General features: G+C 42.8%; 1 protein-coding gene across 1 annotated transcript in view; it reads left to right on the top strand.

Moving 5' to 3' along the window:
- Window positions 1-628: 628 nt before the first annotated feature.
- The window catches only part of CLSTN2 (calsyntenin 2), a 398,662-nt gene continuing 385,359 nt past the window's right edge, over window positions 629-13,931 (top strand). Inside the window, exons 1-2 of the mRNA XM_042998727.1 lie at window positions 629-709; window positions 1,273-1,327. Coding sequence (XP_042854661.1) covers window positions 1,279-1,327 — 49 coding nt within the window. The 5' untranslated portion in view covers window positions 629-709; window positions 1,273-1,278. The remainder of the gene's footprint in view (window positions 710-1,272; window positions 1,328-13,931) is intronic.

The raw sequence follows: 13,931 nt of genomic DNA, 5'->3' as shown, positions 1-13,931 counted from the left end.
GCTGCTGGGAGAATTCTTGGCAGAAACAGCTTTCAGCTGTCAGCTCCTTCAGCCTTGCTGCGGCTGCAGGGGGGCACGTTGCCCAAAGTTAACCCCCTTCCTGAGGGCACCCCATCCAGGGACTGATGAATTCAAGGGTGTAAAGGCTCATCCATCTGAGACCAACCGAGGACAACTTGGAAAGAGCCTTTCAAACTCTAGAGCATCACAGCTTCCCTTTCTCCACTGCCCTTCCTGCATCCTCTTCTCTTCTACGGCTGTTGATAGCAAGGGCGCTCCTAAAGAAACATCCTACATACTACACCGTCTTAGAGTCTGCTTCCTAGGAAATCCAACTTGTGACAACATGGTATGATTCAGCCCTAGCATAGAGTATAGGGGCTGAACCCATAGACAGCTTTAATGACAACAACAAAAGAATGGCAACAGTAGGGTCAAGCATACAATACTGATCTAGTTTTATTTACACAGCATCTCCTGCTCCTTCTTAAAAAGGGCCTCCTTCCTGGTGGTGATGTCGCTGACATAAGATTGTGATGAATGCAAGGCCTGTGTCTGCCCCTGTGCCTCTCTTGGTGGTAGACACGGGCCTGGAGACACAGCACATGCTCAATAAGTGCTTGGGCAACATTTACCAGCTTGGTCTCAGAAGATCAGATGGAGATCAAATTCAGGAGAATTTGCCTATCAGCGTGTGCAGAAGAGACCTGTGAGTGGCTGCCGCTGAAAATAAGGGGCTTGGGGATACTCTTGGCCCATAAAATAAGGTCGTGTAGGAAGAGGCCCTAGAAAATGGTGGGTGAGAAGTGTAAAGCAGGGCTGGAGAGAGAGCAAGGCAAACCCAGGAAACGTAAGGTGTCAGAGGAGACGAGGCAATAAGTGGGGGCCAAAGGCAAGTGGAATTATGAAGTGAAAAGCCTGTGTGCCAGGCTGAGTGTGATCTTTATATCCAGGGTGATGGGGGCTGCTGGAAGGAGGGGAACAGGTGTGGTCCAAATTGTGTTGTAGAGGCTACTCTGCCTGCAGCAGCGAGGATGCCTTGGAGGGTGCAATATGAGAGATGATTGGAGGCAATTGCCACAAACACTTCCACGGGCAGTGACGGGGGGCGGGGCTTGGCCTGGGCAGTGGGCATGGAAAGCAGAAACCCAAGAGACATTTATAGGAGGGATGATATGTAGACAAGGTAAAGGACAGATTAACAGATGGGAGAGGGAGGAGTTGAGGTAGATATCTAGGTTTGGATCTTTCCTCATCTCTTTGCCTACCTAGCTCATCATGCAAGACCTGGCTGAGGTCCAGCCCCACCTCCTGAATGCCTGCAAAAGTAGGTTCATTATTGACTTCCTCTTCCTCTGAAGTTGCTGCAAAACTGTATCTGAGCTCTCCAGTTACACAGTTAGAATTCCGAATCCTCTTTTCAATTTCTTACGTTGTTGGGAGCTTCTCCGAGCATGAAGCCATCCTCTGTCTCCCCATCACACACACTAATTCTATACTTCTTTGTCCAGTGGACCACACTTGGGTCTCTCTCAGAGTCTCTTCCCATGCTGTTCTCTCTTCTGGAATGTCCTTCCATCCCTCTCAGCTTTCAGGTCTTAGTTTACCTATGTCACTTTAAAAAAAAAATTTTTAATGTTTATTTATTATTAAGAGACAGAGACAGAGCATGAGTGGAGGAGGGGCAGAGAGAGAGAGAAAGACACAGAATCTGAAACAGACTCCAGGCTCTGAGCTGTCAGCATAGAGCCTGATTCAGGGCTCCAACTCACAGACCATGAGATCACGACCTGAGCTGAAGTCGGACGCTTAACCGACTGAGCCACCCAGGCGCCCCCCCTATGTCACTTTTGAATGGTGGTCCCTCCCAGCACTCCCACATAGGTCACTTCCCTCTGACATATATTCTCATAACATCTTATACTTTTTTTTTTAGCATTTACCCAAATTACTAGTGTAATTACGTAGTGCTGTATCTCCAACACCTAGCCTAGCCCCTCCCCACTTATCATAGTTACTCATTAAGTAAATATTTCTTAAGTGAAATTGTTTCTTGTGCACTACACTGTGTACATGGGCAGTGGGAATTCACATTCCATTAGCCTGGTCTTATTTGTGGGTGGAAGCCATTTTGCAAGTTACTTTCTGTGAGATGAAGCTACTGCCTCCCTCTCCCCCAACGCCCTTGAGTAAGCAGCCCCCATTTCATACAGGTTTGCTTTATAGCTAATTCCCTTCCCTTATGCTTTAGGAAATCCCATTTTCTCCCATTCCTTACTCAGTCAAGTTGGACATAATCCACATCTCCAAGACATAAATGCTTCATGAATCCGAGAGATACCTCTGGAGAGCCTGTTATGCACAAGCCCTGGGGACAGGCCCTGAAGCCAAGATTTGTCCCCACATGCACTAACTTCAGCTCAAATGTTCCGAAAGGAGGCCTGAACTACCTGTGACTGGAGCCACATTGGCTGTGGAGCTTGGGTGCCTGCCTGGTTTATGTAGTGTCTCAGAGAGCTTGCTTTGTGAGGATTTTAGAATCGCATGCCAGAACACGGTGTGGGGCTTGTTAAACTCCTGTAGAAGAGAAGATGAGGTTCCAGCTTACACTGTTGAGAGAAAAGGTCCTGGCACCTTGTCCCCTGTATGCTCCTCTCAGCTTCATTTCTGGTCCCTGTTGCTCAGACTGTGTAGGCAGAGGCTGTTTCATGAAGACATGGGGGTAGAGGAGCAGGTGCACTCATTGGCACGGTGAATACAGGGTGCTGCCAGGCAGTTAAAAAAAAAACAAATCACCCTACATAAAAGCATGGGGATGCTCTGCCTTTGACTGTGTCACTCCTTAGGGCTAGAGTCACCTACCTGTGGTAGGAATTTGTCAAGAGCTCTGGCTTGGAGCTTCAGCATTCTGCCCAGCAGTGGTAAACAGAGAGCTCCCCTCTACAGTGCTGAGGTAGGCTCTGCTAACTGGTCTCCACCAGCTCAGACCATGGATGCTATGGAAAGAGCTATGGGGCCTGAGTGTACCTGTGTGTGTTTGTGGGGCCAGGGGCCAGGGCGGGGCAGGGATGAGATTAACAAATCAAGGCACAGGTAAATCAAATAGACCAATTTCAAAATCATTACCTCACCCCTGAATTCCTTCTTGGAGAGCCTCATCCTTTGGAGGCTAAAAGACATTGAAAGTTCTCAGATTCTCTTTGCTGGAAATGGGAGCCTTGAAATGGAGAGTGTCTGAGCATGATCCATCACTGGTGCCTTGGGGACAATAGGGAGGGAGGAACAGAGGAGAGTGATGGCAGCATGGGAGATGAGAGAAACATCATGGTGGACATGGGGCTTCCCATGTAAAGAAGGGATTTACAAGAAGAAAGGGGCTGGTGTCAGAAAGACATTTTTCTGATCCCACTGATAGTTAGGATGGGTGCTAGTTCATTTACTGACCCAGCACGTATTTACTGGTGCCTTCCATGGGCCAAACACTGTCTCAGCTGTGGAGAAACAGTGATGGACAAAACAGATAAAGCCTCTACTCTCAGGGTTTCTATTCCAAAGGGGGCTGATAGACCATGAAAAAGTCAAGAGTTACAAAGGGTAATTTCAGGTGTGATCATTATAATGCAAAGAATCAAGGTGTGATAGGATGAGTTGGGCGGTGAGAAGATACTTCAGTGAGAAGATATTTTGAGGTCTTCTGGGAGGGTTTATTTGAGGTCTAAGCTGAGGGCTGAATGATGAGAAGGGACTAGTCATCTCATAGTGGGAAAAGCGTTCAGGCAGAGGGAACAGCTAGTACAGATACCTCAAGCTAGGGCTGAGCTTGGTAAATCTGAGGAGCAAAAGGGAAACCACTGTGGCTGGGGCAGAGTGGGTGAGGAAAAGTGGTGGGAGATGAATCAGGAATGGATCTTCTAGACTATAGGAAGAAGTTCAAATTTTGTCTTAAGTGTGGTGGGTAGCCTTGAGAGGCTCTAAGCAGAGATGCCCATGGCCTGCTTTATTATCAGATTTGCATTTTGAAATCATCACTCTAGAAACTCTGTGGAAAAAGGATTGTAGGGGACAAGGGTGAAAGCATGGAGGCAAGTTGGAGGGTTCTTTGTGAATTTAATCAAGATATGGTATTGACTGGGGATGGGAGATTGGCAGGTGGGAGAAGAGAAGTCCCACATTCTCTTATGTTGGTATAGAAATGGCAGAACCTACTGATTGGTTAGTGTGGACAAAGAAGGACTGTTGGTTGGTGAAAGGCAGGAATCAAAGTGCCTCCTGGGGTTTTTGCTTGAATAGCAATAATGGTACCATTTTCTGAGGGGAGGAACAGGCCTGGGAGGGAAATCAGAAGTTGCCTCCTATTCCCAAGTGGCAGCCAGAGGTGAGGGTTTCCTGAACATTTGAATGGGAATGATAAATTATACCTGGTCAGGGACTCATCTTTAAGAAAAGAGCATGCAACTCAGATTCAAAAGCTTAATTCCTTGCTTTCTTCCAAAGCCAGAGGCTGGGTCTAGGGCACCCTGAGTATGCCTAGGAATTCTCTTTGCATTGTGCATTGGAAAACCCTAGAGGATAATAGCTAAATGACCACCATGCAAACATACCTTCAATCTAATTCATTACGCATTTGCTGAGTGCCCATTATCAATGATTCTCACAGTCATGGAATAACTAGTAAGTCAAGGGATTCCAAAATTCTGGGACAGAGGCATGAAGGCTCACTGTACTATGATTATGATCTGTCTCAAAAACAATTTCCAAAATTGTTAGGCCTGAGATATAAGAGTAAGAAGCTGATTTTATATCCTTATCCATGCTTTTTCTTTCTCTTTTCTTAAAACAGATTTAATACCAACCCTCCTGGAGACAATCTTATTTACCTTTGTCTTGTCCTACCTTCTCAGCATAGATACATAGGCTGGATATATAATGTTCTTTGCATTCTGTAGCTCCCCCCATTCATTATCCATTACTTCTCCTAGCAGAGAGTTGGCAAATGAGTTTCATCTTATTGATTAGATTTGCTTTTATTGATTTATAGAGTTTGCTAAAAACATTGTGTTGGGAAAGAGTCTGAGGTCATGCCCAGACTCAGTGGTATTGATTACCCATGCCCCTCATGGACATGAGAAGAGAGGTTCTGTCCACTTGTTCCAAGATGTCCTAATTACATTTTACCTATGTCAACAAACCCCAGATATTTCTAGGAATATACTTCTCCTCAGTTTCATTGTTCATGCCTAGAATAGAGCTCTGTACATCATAGGTTCTAAGTAAGTATATATTGAATGAATAAATAAAGTTATTGAATGACTAAGTGAATAAATAAATGAGAGAATTTTTTTTTAAAGTTCACTCTGTGGGGGCTGAAAGCACGATCAGGCACCTTGTGTGCCTGGCAGTCAAGAGAAAGTGTCTCCTAAACTTCCAGCCACAGGGCAATTAATGAGGGCCCCAGCTGCTAGGTGTTGAGACATCTTGGCTCTGAGGCCATGCCTTCCATAGGCTGTTTCCAGCCAATGACTGAGTGTGGGGATACTGGAGGATCCTGGGACAAACTTACTCCTGAGAGACATGGGATCTGTTTGACTGCTGGCTCTGAGATGAAGATGGCCTAGGGCCTCAGCTTTATCAAGTTCCACTTAGATTTCATGACAGAATAAGACTCCTTCACCCAGTCTTCTCTTTTCTCCTGCATGGGACTTAAGCTTGCATTAAGGTCTGAAATCATGTCCAGCCTCCTCTTGCCCTTTTCCACTTTTCCCTCATTCAAGTATTTTCCCTTGTAAAATCCTTGCATGTTTAATCCCATCTTGGTTTTTTGTTTTCATTTTTTTGAGGGCCTGGACTGACATGTCCTGCTGACATCAGAAGAGACCAGGACTCTGGGCAGCAAGGGAGGGCTTGCTCATGTCCTTTGTGAAGTAGAGTGAGTTCCTGGAAAAATGTCCAATGGGAGGAAGCATCACTGTTGAGAAATCCAATCAATCCTTATAAAAAAAAATGAGAAAATGATGTTGAGAATTAACATGCAACTGTCTTTATAAATGTCTCAATTTTTGCTAATATACAGGACACCAAATAATCCACTATCAGTGGCATGATACCCATCTTAAATTCAATATAATGAGCTCTGCATAATTAATTCCATTTATCATTCTGTGTTCCTAAGAATCTTTTAGCCTCTCCCAACCCTAAATCAGTTCATTGGTAGTGCATTTGTATTTTGTTGCAGATAATATGCATGTCTTCTTTCTCATCCAAATGTCCTGTGACAATGTGATTCCATAAGATAGGAGTTACTTTTCCTCCTGTGACCTACTCAATTCCATGTAATTCTTCTTATAACATGCTGCACTGCTCCAGGCCATTGTTTATCTTCTGCCAATTTCCTTTATAGACCTTGTCCATCTTTTCTCTTTGTTTTTCTTTTCCTTGTTTCTTCCTTGCTCAGTTATCCCCAGAAGTAGTGTTGGTATATGTGGAAACCAGCATTCTCTTGATCGATCAAACGTTATTCAGAAGTAAATATGTCCAAACCAGAAACGTTGGTTAAGAGAATTTATATTTGGGGAAGCAACATTGTGCATGGGGTCTTCATAAGATAATTGACACAAGCAGAAAGAGCGTATTCATTCATTGAGCTTTTAACACACATGTGTTGACTACCCACCATGTGCCATGCTCCCCCGCTTCCACAGCACCCAGGAGACCAGGGATCTCACCCATCTCTTTTGGGAAGGATGCCTTAAGTAAGCATTGGGAGACTCTTCTAGCTGGCAAATACCTGTTCTATTTACCGCTAGGAGAAATTGACACCTTTAACAGTGGAGTTACCCTTTAAAATCACTAAGATCATGATTTCTCTTTTGAGACACACTGGTTGCCTCTCAAACACTCTGAAAATTCAGAGTACAGATTTATTTCAGAAATTCATCACGATGCTTTTAACCTTTGATGCCTTTTGCAGGAATGATTTATGAAGTTTGTTTCTTTTTATGGCGGCTTCTCCAACCAGGTTGCAAGAGATATAAGGACTGTGATTTCAGACAATTATTCTCTTGACAGCATGCACTCAAGTTCATACAGCAAGAGAAGATGCTTCTCTTGCTTTTTCCAAAAGAATCTGAAGCTCTGTTCTCTGCCCGGTATAGCAACAATTGGTGTGCAAGCAGTTCAGTCAACCAGTTGCTTTTCTTTCACATCCAGAACCAGAGAAAGGACTGATCTTGTCACTATATTGATCAACTTTCCTCCAACTGAGTTGAATCTAAGAATTGATTATGTGAATCTCGCCTTGACAACTTTAGATATCTTTTCTTTCTCTCCCTCTCCTCTATATCCTTGTTCTCTCTCTCCTCTGTCTTCTCCATTCACATCTGTTCTTTTTATTTATACATAAAGAGTGAGTATTATGCTGTGAGTCCTTTGCCAGGTCATAGAGCAAATTTGTTTGGTCTCAAAACACTTTAATACTCATATCATTGAAAATCCCAAAGAATTCATGTTTTTGTGGATTATGCCTATAGCTGTTTATTACATTATTAATTACAGCTGATACAATTTAAAATATGCTTTTATTGATTCAGTTAAAATAATAATAAACCCATATGATATTGACAAAAATACTTTCTCTTAAAAACAACTATGTTATCCAAAGTAAAAAAATAGTGAAGAGAGTGCTATTGTTTTATAGTTTTGCAACTGTCTGACTTAATAGAAGAGAGCTGAATTCTCTTATCTGCTTCTGCATTTAATCTGTTGTGGTATCATGTTATATAACCTCTGGAAAATTCCATAGGGAATGAGAGCAAAGGAATCAAATAGTATCTCAGTACTTTTATGAATATAGTTTTGACTTTGTGAAACCTCAAGGGTCTTAGGGACACCCAAGAGTTCCTGGGCTGTACTTTGAGAACTGCTGTACTAGGGTTAGAGATACAGACACGGAAAACCCAGCATCTTTCCCCACCATCGGCTAGAGGAAAGACACAAAGGATATTTACAGCCCGGTATAGTACTTACTGTGCTAAGGATAGGGATGGGGCTATGGGAGCACAAAAAGACATAATTCAGTCTTGCGTGCGTCCTCATGGGTGGAGGGAAAGGGGAGGCTCAGTGAATACTTACCTGAGTCACTGGTGCCTGAGCTGAGCTGAGCAGGTGATACTGTAGACATTTAATTGCAAATGGAACAACCCTGTCTGAAACCCTGCCACTCAGGGCTGATCATGAGGGTGACCTAAGGTATTTAGCTTGCAGCTTTATTAGGATCATGTATTTGGTAGTGGTGGAGGGGAGGCTTTTTTTTCTTTTTCCCTGTCCTCTACTATCGATATCCCACAACTTGCCAGAAAGGAGCCAGATAGTCCACATAAATAAGAAGTGAGATTGGCCTGCCAGTGCTTTCTTTTGGAAGCAATGAGAAGCAGATGGGCATTTTGCAGTGAATATACTCTAAACCAGATAATTGCCATTCATTGTTCTGAACATCTTGGAATCTAAGGCATGAAATGGAATTTGCAATAAAAATGTATCACACATTTCCTATCCTCTGGAACAAAGTTGATATCATAAGCCACAAAGGTTTTATTTATTAGTTTGACAGTAGAGAAACAAAAATATGGTGTTTCTATCTGAGGTTAAAAGGAATTTACACTGTCACATCAAATCCTTTCCCTTATTTTTGAATATAACATTTTAAAAAATTATTCAGTGAGTGTGATGGTTAGTTTTCTGTGTCTATTTGGCTAGGTTATAGTATCTAGTTATTCAATGAAACACTAATCTGGGTGTTGCTATGAAGGTATTTTGGAAATGTGTCTAACATCTACAATCAATTGGTTTTAAGTAAAGGAGATTACCCTCAATAATGTGGGTGCACCTCATACAATCAGTCAAAAGGCTTTAAGAGCAAAAACTGAGTTTTCCCAGAGAAGAAGAAATTCTTTGTCAAGACTGTAGCCTCAACTCCTGCCTGAGCTTTCAGCCTGCAGACCTGCCCCATAGATTTCAGATTTGCCAGCCCCCATAATCGTGCAAGCTAGTCCTTTTATATATGCACATATACACATACAGACATGTATACACACATATGCGTGTTATGTATATGTACATGTATTTATCTATCTCTTTCTATCTCCTATTGGTTCTGTTTCTCTGGAGAACCCTGATTGTTGTCCCATCGATTTCATTCTTGGCTATTTTGTCCCTTTGTGCTCCCCCAGGGCACTTGATCCAAGGCTGGACCCACAGGAGATGGAAACAAATGTGCTGTTGCATTGACCTCTGGGCAGGGGGAAGAATAACCCGTTGGGGTGGGACTCTCAGTTCCTCCATTAGGGACCATTTAAGCACTTGACTTGACTGATTTAAGCATTCGGAACCTCCATAACCTCACCCATGAAATGGAGTCTGTACTTTCCTCTCACAGGGATGGTTGTAAGGATTTAATGAGATTACAGCAATAGAGCCGGTCACATAGTAGCAATTCCTGATTATGTTGAGCAATGGTAATTACAGGAAGAGTTTTAGACAATTAACATTTAGTAGCATAAACTGCAAAGTAAGTGAAGGGCTGATTTTGGGGGTTAAAGATGTTTAAAAAGTAGTGAAGTATGAGATACTGAAGGAATAACACTGTTGGGAAATTAAAGCTGTAGCAATCATTTTGTTCGGAAGGTAAGACATTTTGTGTGGAAAAATGAGTTGGCTCTAGCAGCTGAATGGGAACATTACACTATCACAATCCCTGCCTCCCCCTGCCCTTCTTCCTGTTCCAAAGGATCCTTTTGAGTGGCTCTCAGTCTTCTTCACAGACTTAATCCAATTTCCCCATACCCTGGAAATTCTCTTAGGTCTTTAGCCCACCAATAAGTTTATTGGGTAACTTGAACACTGTCGAGCTGGGGTACACTGGGTCCCATGTGGGTCCTAACCCCAGCCCGTGGGTGTTGAGCTTCAGGATTAAAGGGACTTTACTGTGGACATACAACATGCTGGTCACTGAGTCAGCTCTGACCCTGGGTCTCGTTTTGTCTTCCTCCCAGTAACCCTGCGGAATTGGTATTGCCTACATTTTATAAAGGAGAGGGAGCAGAGGTCTGGGAAGATTGAAAGACTTGCCTAAGACATCCTGTTGGTTACATGGTGTCAGAACTATGACATGAAGCCCAGTACCCCTTGCGCCCAATCTTGAACTTTGTCTTAGGGCAAGCTTTGGGCAGTTGGCTTTGTCCAGATGGCTTATTCAGAGACAGCTAAAACTCACTTTTGTAAGATTACACAATCGTCCAGTGCACATTTCTCCCTAGCTTTGCTCCTGGCTCACATGCCACTACCCAATGGGATAATGGAATGTGGTTCGTACCCAGGCTGGAGTAAAGACTTTAAGAGAACCCACACTCCAAACAAATGAGTATTCATGAGTGGAAAATGACAGATAGAAGGGAAGAAAAAATAGGAATGGTATGTAAGTGGATTGATCAATGGATATAAGGAAAGGAGATAGGAAGGGAAGGAAAGCAACATGTTGCCCCACTGAAGCACCTATCAAGCAGTTACAGATTAACAACTCAGTCATCTTCTTTTCAAATGCTTTTTAAACCCAATTAAAGCAGTGAAATTTAACTCTCATCTTCTGTGAATATTTGCATGTATGAGTCACACACATGGGATTTGTATTTAAAACTCTCTAATTGGTACCTCTAGCAAGAAAGATTCATTGCCTCTAATTAAGTGATGGCAAATGTCACCTTATGATTTGGGAGGCACACCCTCTTTCTATTTGGGTGATGTAGAAATACCTGCTCATTGGAAGCACAGTGCTGCTAATTGCTTCAGGCATTGGAGGTGCCAACAAGGCAGAGGTGTGCTCACCTCATTTACCAATGTGCTGGGCACTGTGTTAGGTCCTGTGGATATCATCATGACTCTTCCCTGAAGAGGGCAGGTAAAGAGGGGTAGGGAAACAGCTAATGGCGATGCAGTGGACTTGTAGCATGAGATCAGGTGGTACAGGGTGACGTGGGTGCAGAGGAGGACAATTGGAGGAGGTGGGGCTGGAGGTGAATCTGGAAGGATGCGCAAGCAGTAGTCAGGAGAAAGAAAGAGGCGAGGAGTAGATGGCACAATGAGGGTAAAGATGTGGGTAATCAGGGAGCTGGTACCTTTGGGGAGCTTCCTCTGATCTGCTAGTTGAAGGCAGGATTACTACTGATGGATCATAAGCAAGCAAGTGCAGGGTCCGATTTGCCTGTAGGCAGGCTGACCTCTCACCTGGACAGGGGCCCTGTCCTACCCACACTTTGGAATTAGGAATAAAAACACTTTTTAAAATGCTATTACAATTATTATAATTAGGAATCATTTTATTATAACAATAGATACCTGGCTCAAACTATTACAAATACAAAAAAAAAATTGGTGCCTTGGCAGAAAAATTGAAAGGTTTCATTTGACAACTTCAGACCCCCCACAGCAAGCCAATGAGTCCAGTTGGCAACCTCAACCACTCCACAGCAGGTTGAACAGGACATCTACTGGAAGACCAGAGTGGGCGACCAAACTCTGTACTTCCTACAGCTGCTTGGGGTGCTTCTCTTCTCTCTGCTTCTTGGCTCCCAAATCCTGTCTCCTGGTAGCTTTCTCTCATTTTAATGGCTTCTCAGCTCACCCTAAACTTTGAGTGATCATTACATGAATACAAGCCCCAACTCCACATGAACTTTTATCTCAAGTGTCTAGCACCAAATAAATTATAGGTTCTGGGCCTGCCTCCTAAATAAAAGTTGAAAGGTCCAACCAGTTGGCCCAGCCTACCCCACTCATTGATTTCCCATTGGGATGGATATCCACTCTTTCTAAACACCTCTACCAGGGCACCTAGTCAGAAAGGGGAAGTTGCACATCACAGGCAAAAGACCAGCCTGACTACAAGAATGACCTGGGATATAAGTTATCTTCTCTAGAGCACTTTGTAATCAGTATAGTGTTTTTATTTTACTAACAGAGGGAAGCATTGGAGTTCTGAGGGTCAACTTTAGGATGAGAATAGAAAGATTCAAAGGATAAATCAACAGCTGCTTGGTCCCGCTGCTTAGATTGAGTGTTAATGCACTTTTTCAGAGGTGGAAGCAAGGAGAGGGAGGCAAGGAGTGCTCCTGAGAATGCATCTGCACTCTAGTTAAAGACACATTGGGTGGCAAGACCTAATTTCTCTGTAAATGGAGCAGAAATATCACACTGGTGTTTCCTCTGTATGAGTGCAAAGACACAGGCATTTTTCCAGATGCTGAAACAGCATGGGAAAGAGGCAAGACAGAGGCAAGAAGCAGTCCTAAGGGGGCATGATATGACAGAGTTCAGCCTCAGAAAGAGTTGTGTTGCAAACAGGGATGTTATCTTATGAAGAACTGATAAAAAGTCAGTTCCTCTGAAGTTACATCCAAAGGGAGTAAAGTGTGAGCTGACTGGCCTCAGTCTATTGGAACAAAAAAGCAGAACTGTTGTCAGGGGAGGGAACAGATTGCGTAAAGAACAACAGCCAAGGCACAAGCATCAATAGCTATTGCTTCTTTCTGGAAAGAAGATGGTTCTCTGGTATCCCATGAACGCAGCATTTGGAAGTGGCTTCTGGAAGAATCTGTACATGCCAATAAACCCCGAGTGATGTAGATACTATCTATCAGTCCAGACTCTTGGCTGGACTTGCCCCTCAGACTTTGTTCTCAGCTAAACCTAACTATTTACAGTTCCCCTATGGTGCACCAGGTGCTTTTACCATTGGTCTTTGCCCAGGCAGTTTTCTCTGCCTGCGACTCCCACGTCCTTTATCCCTGCTTAATTCCTACTACTTATGACTTTGATTCTACTGTCTTTAGGAAGTACTTCTGGATTACCATGGCTGGATTAGTGCTTCTCCTCTCTTTTTCTATAGCACTCTGCTTTTCCTTTGCCTCTCTATCTCTTACCATACTGGTTATCATAGGTCTTTCTCCAGTCTGAGGGTCCCTTGATGGTAAGAAGTTTGTTCTTACCACATATTTAACACCACATTATAAATTACATGTATAACATACATATAATAAAATCCAACCTTTTCAAATGTGCAGATTGCTAAATTTTGCCAAAGGCATGCAGAAATATAACCACCACAACAATCAAGATACAGAACAGTACCATCATTTAGAACTTCCCTTGTGTCCCCTGTACAAGCAAACCCTACCCCATCCCCAGACCCTGGCAACTGCTGACCCATAATCTGTCCTTATATTTTGGCATTTTCTAGAATGTCATATGAATGGCATCAAATAGCATGTAGTCTTTTGTGTCTGGCTTCTTTCGCTTCATTTCACCAGAGAAGTGCTTTGGATATTCAGTCATTTTCTTGTATGGATCAGTAGTTGATTTCTTTTTACTGCTGAGTCCATTATATAGATACACTGCAATTTGTTTATCCATTCACTAGTTGATGGCCATTTTATTTTCCAGTTTGGCACTATTCTGAATACAGTTTCTCTGAACATTTGCATATAAGTCTTTTTGGATAATTTATGTTTTCATTTCTCTTGGGTAGATCCTAGGAATGGAATTGCTGAGTCATTTTATAAGAAATTGCTAAACTATTTTCCCAAGTAACTGTATTATTTTACGTTCATACCAGCAGTGTATGAGAGTTTCAACTGTTTCACATCTTCATTAGAACTTGGTATTGTCACTCTTATTTTAAACATTCAGGTGGTGGTATGGTGACATCCAATTGTGGCTTTAACTTACACATCCTTGATAACTATTAATGTTGAGCATCCTTTCATGTTCTTATCTCCTCAGGTAACAGGTGTGTTCAAATTTTTGCCTTTTTTTTTTTACAGATTATTTTTCGCATTATTGAGTTATAAGAGTTCTTTATATGTTTTTGGATACAAGTCCTTTGT

Source organism: Panthera tigris, chromosome C2 (assembly GCF_018350195.1).
Source record: "Panthera tigris isolate Pti1 chromosome C2, P.tigris_Pti1_mat1.1, whole genome shotgun sequence".
NCBI classification, from domain to species: Eukaryota; Metazoa; Chordata; class Mammalia; order Carnivora; family Felidae; genus Panthera; species Panthera tigris.
This window is presented reverse-complemented; position numbering and strand designations above follow the sequence as displayed.